Here is a 12,308-nt window from a genome sequence, read left to right on the forward strand (position 1 = left end):
TGGTTGTGAGTAGAGTAGAGAGAAAACTGTAAAGATAAATGTATAAAAAATACTATTTAATTAAGCATGAGAGAGAAATGTAGTGTTTTTTTAGTTAATATACATGGATAGAGAAGGTATAGAGGGATAAGAATGCTCTAATATTATTATTCCTTCTTCTTCTCCCAAATTTCCCCAATTTCCTGTAACCCTAATTTCATCATCATCAACAATCTCCGATCATAACGTCTTTGCGGCCAATAATGGCTCTTCAAATCGCCAAACGACTCCTCCGAAGCCACGGCGCCACCAGAAACCCTAGCGGCGGACTTTTCTCATCCTTCGATCGGAACTATTCGTCCACCTCTTCCAATCTGATTCGCGCCACTCTCTTCCCCGGCGACGGCATCGGTCCTGAGATCGCCGAGTCTGTTAAACAGGTCCGGTTTTCTTATTACGGTTACGGTTCATGCTTAGCTTAGAGTGTTATTGTATCGGATTTTGTGTGTTATGCTTGCGCTTTGTGGTTTTATTGTTGTGTGTTGTTTGGCTGATCTAATTTGCATTTTGAGATCTGGACTCTGCAAGTGTTGAATTATTGAAGGAGTTGTGCAAATTGTTAGCTACTGTTTTAACTTATTCCTCAAATTACTAAAATTAGGCTTGCTTGTAAATGAACCTTCAGTCAACTGTTCGATGTGAAATTCGTTTATGTTTAACTCATTTAAGTATGTACCTTTATAGATTTTAAAAACAATTAAATACGTGAAGTATGAATCATGATGAATCTTTTGGTAGAATGGATTTTAAGATGAATCATGTACTTTTATACAACTAATTTCAATGTGTTTTTTGGATGAATCATGTATGTAATGCTTTATATTTGTTTGTTTGTGTTCATGTAAGCTTGTTCATATATGTTCCTTTACATTTGTTCAATTATGTTCATTTGTGTTCGTGCATTGTTCGTTTAGATCTCTAAGGAACGAACATGAAGATGCTTAATTTTTTAAACAAACGAATATGAACACAAATTTTGTTTCCGTGTTCGTGTTTTTTAAAGTTAAACGAACGTCGTCGAGCGAACATGAACATGCCCTTGTTCATGTTCACTTGGTTCGTTAACTGTCAACTGATATTGAACTCATTTTGTGTGTGTTTCTACACTTGTTCAGGTGTGTTAGCATGTTATGGGGGAAACTGGGGGCATATGTAGTTTTATATTCAAGTGGTCAAATTAGGGTTTATGGTTAATAAAGTGCTGGTACTTGGTTCTGATTAAGTGTTGTTCTATTATATAAACATAAGCTGAAACTTTGATGAGAAATGAAGATTACTATCAAATATGATGAGGTTAGTGAATGATTGGAGGTTTATTTTTTAAGTTTCACAATGGAGATAGTTAAGAGAGTACAAGGGATCTTGATTATATTATAAGAGAGGATTAGGCATGATTTGATAGACCTAAACCTCTCCGAGGACATGGTTGAGGATAGGAATTCGTGGAGAAGTAGAATTAAAGTTAAGGATTTTTAGAGAGAATTGAATACCTTAGGGCTTAGACTTAACTTATTTAGGTCACATACCATAATGGTATTTCCCTTACATATATTATTATTATTATTATTATTAGCTTTTATATAGCTGTTAAACTGTGATCTTATTATTAATATTATTATAATTAGTAGTAGTTTTTATATAACTGTTAAACTTTGATTTCCTTTATTTTGCTTCATACACATGTACTTAGAGCCGAGGGTCTCTCTGGAAGCCACCTCTTTATTCCTTTGGATAGAGGTACGGTGTGCCTACATCCCACCCTCCCCAGACCCTACTTATAGCTTTGCTGTCGGTGGGATTTTACTGGGCATGATTGATTGATTGATTGATTTTGTTTACTTGTATTGATTTTGCTGTTTTGCATCAAAATGTAAAGCTATTCTCTAGAATGTAACTTTCTGGTCATGTTTAATTTACTTGTTTTCTTCACATTTTATAGGTATTTAATGCTGCAGAGGTTCCAATTGAATGGGAAGAACATTATGTGGGGACAGAAGTTGATCCAAGGACCCGAAGTTTTCTCACATGGGAAAGTCTAGAGTCGGTAAGAAGAAACAAGGTTGGCTTAAAAGGCCCAATGGCTACACCAATTGGAAAAGGACATCGGTCTTTGAACCTTACATTAAGGAAAGAACTGAACCTGTATGCAAATGTCAGACCGTGCTACAGTTTACCTGGTTACAAGACTCGTTATGATGATGTTAATCTTGTTACAATCCGTGAAAACACTGAAGGAGAGTACAGTGGTCTTGAACATCAGGTACATTGTTTAGTTACAAATGGTTTGATTTGCGGGTGTGCTTTTTCTCATACGGGTCAAGTTAAACCTTTCTTTAACATTAGGTGGTGCGAGGAGTTGTTGAAAGTCTTAAAATCATTACCCGTCAAGCAAGTTTAAGGGTGGCTGAATATGCGTTTTATTATGCTAAAACACATGGAAGGGACAGAGTATCTGCAGTACACAAAGCCAACATCATGCAGAAAACTGATGGTCTATTTTTGAAGGTTTGTTATTATTATTATTATTATATCATTGTTTTCTTCACTTTGAAAGCTAATGTCATGTGGCAGTAAACTGTATACTGATTGTTTTCTATCATTTACAGTGTTGTCGTGAAGTTGCTGAGAAGTACCCTGAGATGAAGTATGAGGAAGTTGTCATTGACAATTGCTGTATGATGGTGAGAAATCTTATCTCCTTATTTATATGTTATATTTTATCTTTTAAACAATGTTATTGACAATTGATGTATTTTACTTTCAATATACAGCTAGTGAAGAATCCAACACTATTTGATGTTTTGGTAATGCCTAATCTTTATGGTGACATCATCAGTGATCTTTGTGCTGGGCTAATTGGAGGACTTGGGTTAACACCAAGGTATCTGCTTTTTCTTTGTTTTTACGTTAAATTTTTTTCCTGTATTTCTTAATCTTTTTCGGAATTTAAATTCATGGCATCATCATTACCAGCTTAAACATTGGAGAGGGTGGTATTGCTCTTGCTGAGGCTGTTCATGGTTCAGCTCCTGATATTGCCGGAAAGGTTAGCATCGATAATGTTTCATCATTAAACGTCTTGTATTTGCATTCAGCTTTTTTTACTTCTTATAACTGAACTTTGGAAGGCGAGAATGTGAGAATTACAAAATTAGATGTTAATTTACATGGGATTAAGCCTGCTCATATGTGAATATAAGTGGAGGGCCAATCAAATGAGAACCACAAAAAAGTTGAAAGCTATTAAGTTACCTTTCAATTAACAAGTGATGTGATTTGTTCACTTGTGAACATCATCACATGTGAACTGGTCAAATTACATATGAATAGAAAGGAAATTTTGTAGTTAGTTTTTTTTGTGGTTATTATTTGACTCATCACATATTCACCTATGAATGAACTCATTGAATGGGAATTAATGTGTAGTCTTGTGCCTCTCACGGTTCTTGTCTTCCAAATGGTTCTCATTTGAACCTTTCACTAATCTCTCTCTCTCTCTCTCTCTCTCACTCAATCACAGACACACACACACACACACACATATCATGTTCCTAAGATTATAACTGAAACACCTTTGCCGAATTCACACTTTGACTTCTTCTCTGTCTGGTTAAGTCCCTAATTAAATCTGAGTTCTTTATATAAACTCTAGGGTCTCGGTTATGCAAAAAAGACTTGCTATTTTCATTGAATATTTGTAAGTTAAGAAATGTAATTATGTAAAAATAAAGTCCAAGGTCCCAAGTGTGAATTTAGTAGAAGTTCATAGGGCACTTGTCAAGTATCATTTCTTTTTTACTAATATTCACAGCGTATTTAACCATTGAATGCAACATTCTTGCACACATCATCTGTTAAAAGTTGATACATGTTTTCTTACAGTTAACCCTTTTTAACAGTTGTGTAGGTATATAGCATTTCTTTGCATTCATATTTATGTGTTTATTTACATTTACTTTTAGAAATGTATCATACTGGACATACATGTTGTTCAGTTGAATAATATTTTATCTTAATCATGACCGTACTATATGATTTATGCAGAATTTGGCAAACCCGACCGCTTTATTACTAAGTGCTGTATCAATGCTTCACCATTTGGATCTGAATGAAAAAGCCGATAAAATCCAAGAAGCTGTTTTGAAGACGATTGCAGAAGGCAAGTACCGAACTGGTGATCTAGGTGGCACATCAACAACCACAGAATTTACAAAAGCGATCATCGATCATCTTTGAGTATTAAAAAATGCTGCAAATTGCATATAAAGTTTGATTCCATTTTTCTTACACTAATTTTCGATTCATGTACTATTTGGAGTTGTGGGGAGGGAATTAGACCACAACAAGATTTTTTGTTTCGTGATTTCGGTAAGGGTATAAAGATAACTGCTAGAAAGTGAGGTTATGCAGTTGACATGCTTTTATTGGTTGGTTATTATTTGTAAGTTATGAATAAGCTTCATCACTTTGAGCTTGAGGTTTTCCTCAACTTTTCTTCCAACTGTTTTTCAGAAATTACTTTTGATGATAGTTGTCATCAGTTTACCAATTTATGTATTGCTTAGAGGTGCAAATGAGCTAAGCCGCTCGTGAGCTACTTGATCTTTGATCGATAAAAAGCTCGAAATGAGCCAAGTATATTTAGTTATCGAGCCTGAGCCTTAATGAAAGCTGTGTATTTTTAAGCTGACCTCTTTTGAACTTTTATGCATTAATTTCACACTATATAGCCGAGCTTTGGCTTGTTTAAGGTAGGTATCACACAGGCTTGAGCTGAGTTTAGTTAAGGTTTGCTTTTATCATAATATATAAAAAGAAGTTGAATATTATACGATTGATTTTATGAATTTATGTGCATGAGTTGATTATGTTATCGAAATGAGGCGTGATTAAGTTAAATCACAAAGCTTCATGAATTTATGTTTATGGTGTTATATTTGTCATGGTTATGGGGAAGGGGGCAAAGTGGTTAAAGAATTGGTTAGTCACGATAAATTGTACAAGAGTTTTACAAAGGTTTATTGGATTTTAATAATCCCTATTGACTAGTATTATCCGATAATAATCCCTATTCATTTTATCGCCACTAGCGGTCCCAAATTTAAAAAAGTTGGCCTCCAGTGGTCCACCATTAAAAAGGACTCAGCAGTGTTATACTTTTTTTTCGAATTTCAAACTAATGTTTTAGGGATTTTTATCGGAAAGAGGATACGAGTCGATTGATGTAAAATTAGCTTAAAACGATGATCCAAACAACTTGAGTTTTGTTAGTTGTAACTTCAAACACCCGAATTGAAGCATCGTTTCGTCGTTTTGGAGCACCGTTTCAAACAAAGTTTTACATCAATCGACTCATATCCTCCTTCCGATCAAAAGCCCTAAAACATTAGTTTGGAATTCGGAAAAAAGTGTAGCGTCATTAAGTCATTTTTAACGGTGGACCATTGGGGCCAACTTTTTTAAATTTGGGACTGCCAATGGTGATAAAATGAATAGGGATTATTATCGGCCAATACCAGTCAATAGGGATTATTAAAATCCAATAAACCTTTTACAAATATGTTTGCATTTTTCTTTAGGTTATGTGTAGTGGGTTGATCAAAAAGTGAAGCTATGTGTAGTGGGTTAAAAAGTGAAAAATGTTATGTCAAGTCACTGTCGTGCAGGCATGTGGGTTCTCATTAACTTTTCTATAAAAAAAACAAGTAATACTTTAAATGTTTTAATTAACAAGTAACAAAACAATTATTAGCCTTTTTTTTTAATAAAAGAAATGGATGGATGATTTTGATTGGTTGGAAAGTTGTGGGACCACTCAAAGAGCCCTCGAGCCCTGCCTTAACGCTCATAGGGGCTTATTTTTGCCCCCCCCCCCCTTTGGCACCCTTGTGTAATGGGTTGGCTGTAACAAGTGAGGCGCACAACACTTGGTTGAAGAAATGTACTATGTGTTTTTTAGAATCGAAAAAAGTCAAGGTTTTCCATTGCGTAATAATTTTTAAGATAAGATTTAGGTGTTTAATGGAGTGATCATGTGTTGGCAGAGTTAAAGTTTGCCTCGAATGACAGAGTAAAAGCCACTTCAGGAGTGAGTTGGCCTACCATCGACAAGAAATTAGGCAACGAGACCCCAGATTATTTAAACTTCAAAAAAGACACTGAAGTACAAAGTTTTTGAGAATGTTTATGAAGATGACAGTTTTATAAACATGGTTTTCATAGCAAACGTTGAAAGGAAAGTTCTTGTTAAAGTTATATTACAGTTTTGTACTTTTGTGAAGTACTAAAGTGGCAAATGTTTTTCTCTTATGAATGCTTTCAAGTTGCTAAAAGTACATTACAGTTTTTGTAAAGTGCCAAATAGGTTTCTTTGATGAATGCTTGCATGTGTTATGTGGAATGTTTGTTTTGACAAGTTAAAGCTATAGAAAGTTTTAACTACAAATTTACCGGTACGTGTTTCGGGGCGAGTTACAGGAGCCAATAAACAAGACATCTGTTTAAAGAGATCTAACGAAAGGAGGAATTTTAGGGCATGCTGGGTATGATTTTTATTATTAAAAGTTGAATCAATGGTCAAAAAGATTTAAAGAGATCCTGAAGCCATTAAACAAAAGCTAAAACTGTCAAAAATGGTCAATTGTATTTCTTACAGATGAAATTACACCAATTTCATCAGTCATGGCTTTAAATTAGTACATATCTTCCTGAACCAAAAAACCAACTTTATCTGAGTTCATCTGACATCGTTTCTTGAGTTCCATTGACCCGACTGATATCATGCACCATTGTTGCAAGCTGATCAACATACAACAAATTAGTGTCGGTTTTTCATGTCTAATAACCATTCACCAATACTTAAACACCCTTTAAATCGAACCACACAATAAAACCGAATACATACAATATTTGACCCGCAAAATAAAATGAATAAATTCAACAAGCTGTTTAATCTGCTGTTCATAACGTGTTTCACAAGGACAAATAATAGGATACCATGATCTTTTATCTTAAAAAAAATAAAGAAACAAAATCTATAGGTTCAAATAAACTGAGATCACAGGGCTCTTTAATAACATGAACAAAGAAACGGGTCCCTATGGAACAAACACCAAGATTCCTAGAAGAAATATTGCTTCAAAACTCATCACACATCATCGTTGCAAGCTGATTAAACAAGGATATAATTCATAAATTGATCATCAGTTCATCATCCATAATATTTAAGTGAAGTGTAATAAGTTCAAAATCTTGAATAATCCGATCATGAACAGAATGTAAGCTTTTATCGACATAAAAGTGAACACGTCTATAACTGTGAGGCGATGTTTCAAAAGTTAATATTTCATTATTGATTACTGGTGGACCTAAATGTTCCCTATTCATAAAAAGCTTCACAATATCCATCTTTGCTTCTTGAGCTTCATCTAGTCTTGTCAACGCCTACAAATACGAAGCATGTGCCACTTTAACAAAGGAAGACACAACAGAAAGAAAATAAAAAGAAAAAGAAAAAAAATGAAAGTCTATTCGCGAGAACAAATATTTTACAATGGTGTAAAATATGGCATGGATATCCTAATAGATAGGGAAATCAAAACAAAATCGAATATAAAAATTGTACAAAGCACGGTCCAAAATGAAAAATCCAATCAGGCCAGGCTGGTATCAGCTTTGTGATCCTGTGCCCAAGCCTTTTTCCACCATTTTATCGTTGTCTTAAAATGATGCATTGATGTGAAATCAATTTAATTTCAAACATAAAAATTAAAAATGGTTTAAAACTATAACATCAAATGTAAAAAATAAACTTGAAGTTAAAACGCAAATCATAAAATTACCTTTTAGCAAAAAACTCAAATATAGCTTTTACGTAAAAACTTAAAAAAAAAAATAAGGGGTTGTTCAGGACAAGTAGCAGGATTTATTTCAAAACTTTCCAATCCTAGTAGTTACTGGGTAAGAAGCGGCTATCTCGGGTTTTGGACCTAGAACCAGACGTGGGCTGGATCAGGCTTTTGGGCTTGACTCAAATTGAACTCAGAAAATAAACCAGGCTTCAAGAGGCAGAGCCCATTCTAGGTTTTTTCAGACAGGGCTTAGGCCTGGTCTCGAGACTAGGCTCATTTGTGCACAACTCTATTTCCTATGGTTTAATAAAGCCAGACATTTCCATTGTCTAAACTATACACATTATCGTCCTGTAATACTTACTCAAAACTCACGAGGAAAAGAATATCAAGAAGAGACCAATGACGCTTCGTTAGTATACATGATCACAATAATTATTAGTAAAAAGATTTGTGCAAATCAAAACATTTAAATTGAAGATCTATCAGAATGTTGTAACTTGTAATCCTAAAACATAGAAAGATAAGGGAGGCCTCCTAATATAAGATGGATGTGTGCTGGATTGTGCCTAATGGGCTGGACCTCATCCAGGCACAAGCCCAAGCCGGTCATATGTCATCAAGCACACATATGAATAGGGAACATTTAGGTCCATCAGTGCCCCTTGCGCCTTCAACAACTATTAATCCATCACATATCAAAGTTCTATATACATGCCTACTGGCACAAAATGCATACAAAGGAATCCATATTCAATATAGCACCGATCAATCCAAGAAATATTATTATTGGAACAAAAAAAATGTGAAAAACCAGAGAACCATGTGTTTTATGTGTAAAAAGTTCATAAAAATTTCATTTTTACACGTAAAAAACTCACGTTTACATAATTATTTTCGAAGCTTTTGCAGATAAACACATGTAGAAGCCATTTCAATAATAAAAAGGAATTACAAAAATGAGTTTTTTTTTTAAATTAAGACGTCTTCCACATGTGTTTATATGTAAAAACTATGCAAAAATGAATTTTTTACATCTTAACATGATTTCTTGTTTTGAGGTTTTTACATGTAAAACTCATGGTCCCCGGTTCTCCACTTTTTTGTGGTTCCCCAATGAACCTCCCTCATTGACACAGTAAACAACACAAATATCAAATTCTAAAAAATATTAATACACAATCATCATCACAATATCTACAAAAATGGGATTGAACTATTTATACCTTCAGGAAGCCAACCATAACCGTTTTTAGAAACCGTAAGCATGGAGGTCATCAAGGCAGATGCAGTAGCAGTGTGAAAAGGTTGCAGTGATTCCAAACAAGCACTCATTTCCACCGGACAACTGCAATGAACACATCAACAAATCAAAATTCCCAACATCAAATACATAAATACAAGAACGTAAACTTGGATCAAGTACGAAATCAATTCATATGGAACATACATTATGGTATTCGGTACACACTTTTCTCAAATTCAGCATTTCCTAGGGGTGCAAACGAGCTCGTTTAATTAACAAGCCCGGGCTTGAGCCTTGTGTACTTTTAAGTTTTACGACTTCTATGTAATGATTTCACACCTCATAGCTGAGTTCGAGCCGAGCTTTGGCTCGTTTAAAGTTTTCTCAAAACATATAAAATAATTAAAAACATATAAATGAGACAAGCCCTAGCTTAAAAAAAAGACTCATGAGCCGAACTCGGGCTTTAGAAAAAAGAGCTCAAAACAAGCTGAGCTCGACTCTCGTAAGTCAAAACAAGCCGATTTCAAGCCACTCTTTTATTCTCGGTATTTGGTACCGATTGAAAAAATGTATACTATTTTTTCGGCATTGGTATTTTCGGTACGGGATATATTAATAAATATATATATGTGAGACTGTTACCAGAATATTCGATTAGATAAAGAATTTCGACAAGGAATAGGAAACGGAGATCGACCGGCTTTGGATTGTGAAGCCACACGCGCCGCCGCGTTACGAACGGATGTTGATCGGAAAACGGATCGAGCCGCGGCAGCTGCAGTCGCCATTTTGGTGCGTATGTAATTGACTTTTTGACCTATAAAGTGGGAACTGGAAACGAGCAGAGCGGCTCGCGAGATGCTTGAATTTGGATTGATAAAGCTTTTTCAAGCATAGAATAATGTTAAATTTGCGTAAGTTTAGTTGTTAACGAGCCTTCTGTTTATTTAAGTTCTACCTTTTATTCTTTTAATAATTACATACTACACAATGGACCGAGCGTAGACTCGTATAAGATTTTTCTCAAATTATACAAAAAGTAATTAAAATAATATATATTATTAATTAATAAATATAAACAAGCCGACCCGAGTTTGAAAAAAACTCACGAGCCAAGCTCAAGCTTTATAAACAAGCCAAGCTCGGGTCAACTTGTTTACAGTGACACACATAACATTGTAACTATAACATCAACACAATCCAAGATCCATTTATAATTAGTTGCAGTGGCGGATGTAGTGTATTAGGAGGCGTAGCCTCCGCTACCCCTCAACTTCTTGTTGGTAGAGTAAAAACAAAAACTTTTAGGTCGGTTTTGTGTTTCATTATCCCTGAAAAAAATAACGTTACCCCTATGCGTTTTAAGCCCAACCAATTTAAAAATTCAACCCAACTAAAGCCCAAACAAATGGGTAAAGCCCAAACCAATAAAACTCATTAACCTTTAAAATAATATATGTTACACTAAACAAAATTGTCGGTCCTCAATTAATCAAAAACTGCCACCGCCGTGACCAGACTGTAACACCCCGACCAAAGGCGGATTATACATCGGGGCGCCACATATTGCTTCATTACTCGCGACACTATTGGTGTCAATATTTATTAATACACATTTTATCGCGCACGCGCAGCGGGGAAAATAAAGAACATAAATCAAACATAAATCAATATATTATAAATTATAACATTCAAACAACATTAACTTGTCTTGATACATTTTAATTCTAGGTCCAAAAGTAAAAACGTCCTACGTGTCCACAAGCTCCAAAACAGCTACTGCAAACCTGAACATGTGTTAAAATAAACGTCAAACACTTGCGTGTTGGTGAGAAATCAAGTTTAATACAATACATAGATAACAATAAATCTGCGCGCAACATGTGTATGTCTGGTTTTCAACAAGGGTGTAATCTGATCGGGACCAACTCTAAGAGACAAGACTGCCAGTGCTCACAATTGAGCTCACAAACAAGACTAACTGTGCAAGTGTAACAAAAGAGAAAATCATAAACGAATGTTCTCCCGTGTTCATCTAATGGTACCATGAAAACTGCGGAATAGACCGTCCATACGGTTAATGATCCACACATACAAATAAACAGCCAAGTCTACGTCCTCAACACATGGGATACTGCGCGACTAAAGTTCATAAACAGTTTAAGACTCAAGTTTTGTATGAACACATGAACATCCCAAAGCATTTAAAATAAAAAGGGATTAGATACGAGATAACTCACTTGATAAACGATGCGGTGTAAGATAAAGCAAGAACCAACTTTAAACAAGCACAAGTTAACCTATAAATAAGATTATTGTTTTAATGATCTGTTTTAAGTCTTGATTATAAGTTAGCATAATTAATAAGTAAATTATTATATATAATATATATATATTACCGGAAAAGCAGGGAAGAACAGGGAGGAAGACGGAGGCAGGAGAGGAAGACGGCAGAGAGAGCAAGGAGCAAGAGAACAGGAGAGATTAAGTGTTTGTGTGTGATGTGTTATGAAAATATTATTATTATTTATAGGAAAACCCTAGGAGACACAAATCCAGAAAAAGGGGAAAAGATCTTTAACAGGATCAAGCAAAAGATATCAAAAAGCATAAGAATCCAAAAAGCAAAAGATATGGAAGATATGGCAGCTGCAGAGGCAAGATAAAGCTGTCAGGGAACAGTAAAAAGCATGGGCGGATCAGATAAAGGTACTGGTCAAGCATGGCAAAAGCAGATCTCAAAAGATTATGTCAGTCACTTTATCTGTCAACCAATGGGGTTGGTACGCATGCTGCGCCGAAAGTAACTTTTCAGACATAAAGCAGATTAGGTCAACAGCTCAAAAGATAAGACAACTCAAAAGCAACGGCTAGCTTAAACAGAAGAAAACTCAAAGGGTTTAACGCGAGAAGGCTAAGGCGCGAAGGCAGACACAGAAGGTCAAGAGAGCGCGAGCGCGAAGGCAGACAAAAACAACCTTAACGCGTCGCGGAAAGAACTATATTTCCATGCGCACTGCGGGAAGAACCACATTTCTTAGCGCGCCGCGGGAGGAACTAAGATTCCTAGCGCGCTGCGGGAAGAACTATAATTCTTCGCGCGTCGAGGGAACTACAAATCCTTAGCGCGTCGCGGGAAGCGTTCGTCTCGCGTATCGCAGGAACAGATG

General features: G+C 35.4%; 2 protein-coding genes across 4 annotated transcripts; one reads left to right on the forward strand and one right to left on the reverse strand.

Annotated features, from left to right (window-relative positions):
* The first annotated feature begins 242 nt into the window (after nucleotides 1-242).
* On the forward strand, nucleotides 243-4,530 carry LOC143633418 (3-isopropylmalate dehydrogenase, chloroplastic-like). Its single transcript, XM_077101735.1, has 7 exons — nucleotides 243-419; nucleotides 1,979-2,299; nucleotides 2,383-2,544; nucleotides 2,646-2,720; nucleotides 2,811-2,920; nucleotides 3,013-3,085; nucleotides 4,084-4,530. Exons 1-7 carry the CDS (start codon nucleotides 243-245, stop codon nucleotides 4,273-4,275), a joined length of 1,110 nt encoding a protein of 369 aa, XP_076957850.1. The 3' UTR covers nucleotides 4,276-4,530.
* Nucleotides 4,531-6,711: 2,181 nt separating this feature from the next.
* LOC143633419 (protein NUCLEAR FUSION DEFECTIVE 6, mitochondrial-like) lies at nucleotides 6,712-9,935 on the reverse strand. Of its 3 annotated transcripts, none has more exons than XM_077101737.1 (3): nucleotides 9,781-9,935; nucleotides 9,116-9,237; nucleotides 6,712-6,837 (listed from the first exon to the last, which is right to left on the reverse strand). In XM_077101737.1, the coding sequence occupies exons 1-3, from the start codon at nucleotides 9,924-9,926 to the stop codon at nucleotides 6,818-6,820; spliced, it is 288 nt and encodes a 95-aa protein (XP_076957852.1). In that variant the 5' UTR covers nucleotides 9,927-9,935; the 3' UTR covers nucleotides 6,712-6,817. The 3 variants fall into 3 exon arrangements, with proteins under 3 accessions (XP_076957852.1, XP_076957853.1, XP_076957851.1); XM_077101738.1 differs by lacking the exon at nucleotides 6,712-6,837 and adding an exon at nucleotides 7,093-7,206; XM_077101736.1 differs by lacking the exon at nucleotides 6,712-6,837 and adding an exon at nucleotides 7,246-7,482.
* Nucleotides 9,936-12,308: the final 2,373 nt, after the last annotated feature.

This window comes from Bidens hawaiensis, unplaced genomic scaffold (genome assembly GCF_021521415.1).
Source record: "Bidens hawaiensis isolate Kalapana, Puna unplaced genomic scaffold, B.hawaiensis_p1.1 tig00006725_1, whole genome shotgun sequence".
NCBI classification, from domain to species: Eukaryota; Viridiplantae; Streptophyta; class Magnoliopsida; order Asterales; family Asteraceae; genus Bidens; species Bidens hawaiensis.

What these genes read in the sequence shown, in the direction of transcription:
- LOC143633418 (XM_077101735.1), top strand. Translation starts at nt 243, where the DNA reads ATGGCTCTTCAAATCGCCAAACGACTCCTCCGAAGCCACGGCGCCACC. An exon ending in GGACTTGGGTTAACACCAAG is followed by an intron (nt 2,921 to 3,012) that starts GTATCTGCTTTT and finishes CATCATTACCAG; the next exon opens with CTTAAACATTGGAGAGGGTG. An exon ending in CTCCTGATATTGCCGGAAAG is followed by an intron (nt 3,086 to 4,083) that starts GTTAGCATCGAT and finishes TGATTTATGCAG; the next exon opens with AATTTGGCAAACCCGACCGC.
- LOC143633419 (XM_077101737.1), bottom strand. Translation starts at nt 9,926, where the DNA reads ATGGCGACTGCAGCTGCCGCGGCTCGATCCGTTTTCCGATCAACATCC. An exon ending in TTATCTAATCGAATATTCTG is followed by an intron (nt 9,238 to 9,780) that starts GTAACAGTCTCA and finishes TGTTCATTGCAG; the next exon opens with TTGTCCGGTGGAAATGAGTG. An exon ending in TTATGGTTGGCTTCCTGAAG is followed by an intron (nt 6,838 to 9,115) that starts GTATAAATAGTT and finishes TATGTTGATCAG; the next exon opens with CTTGCAACAATGGTGCATGA.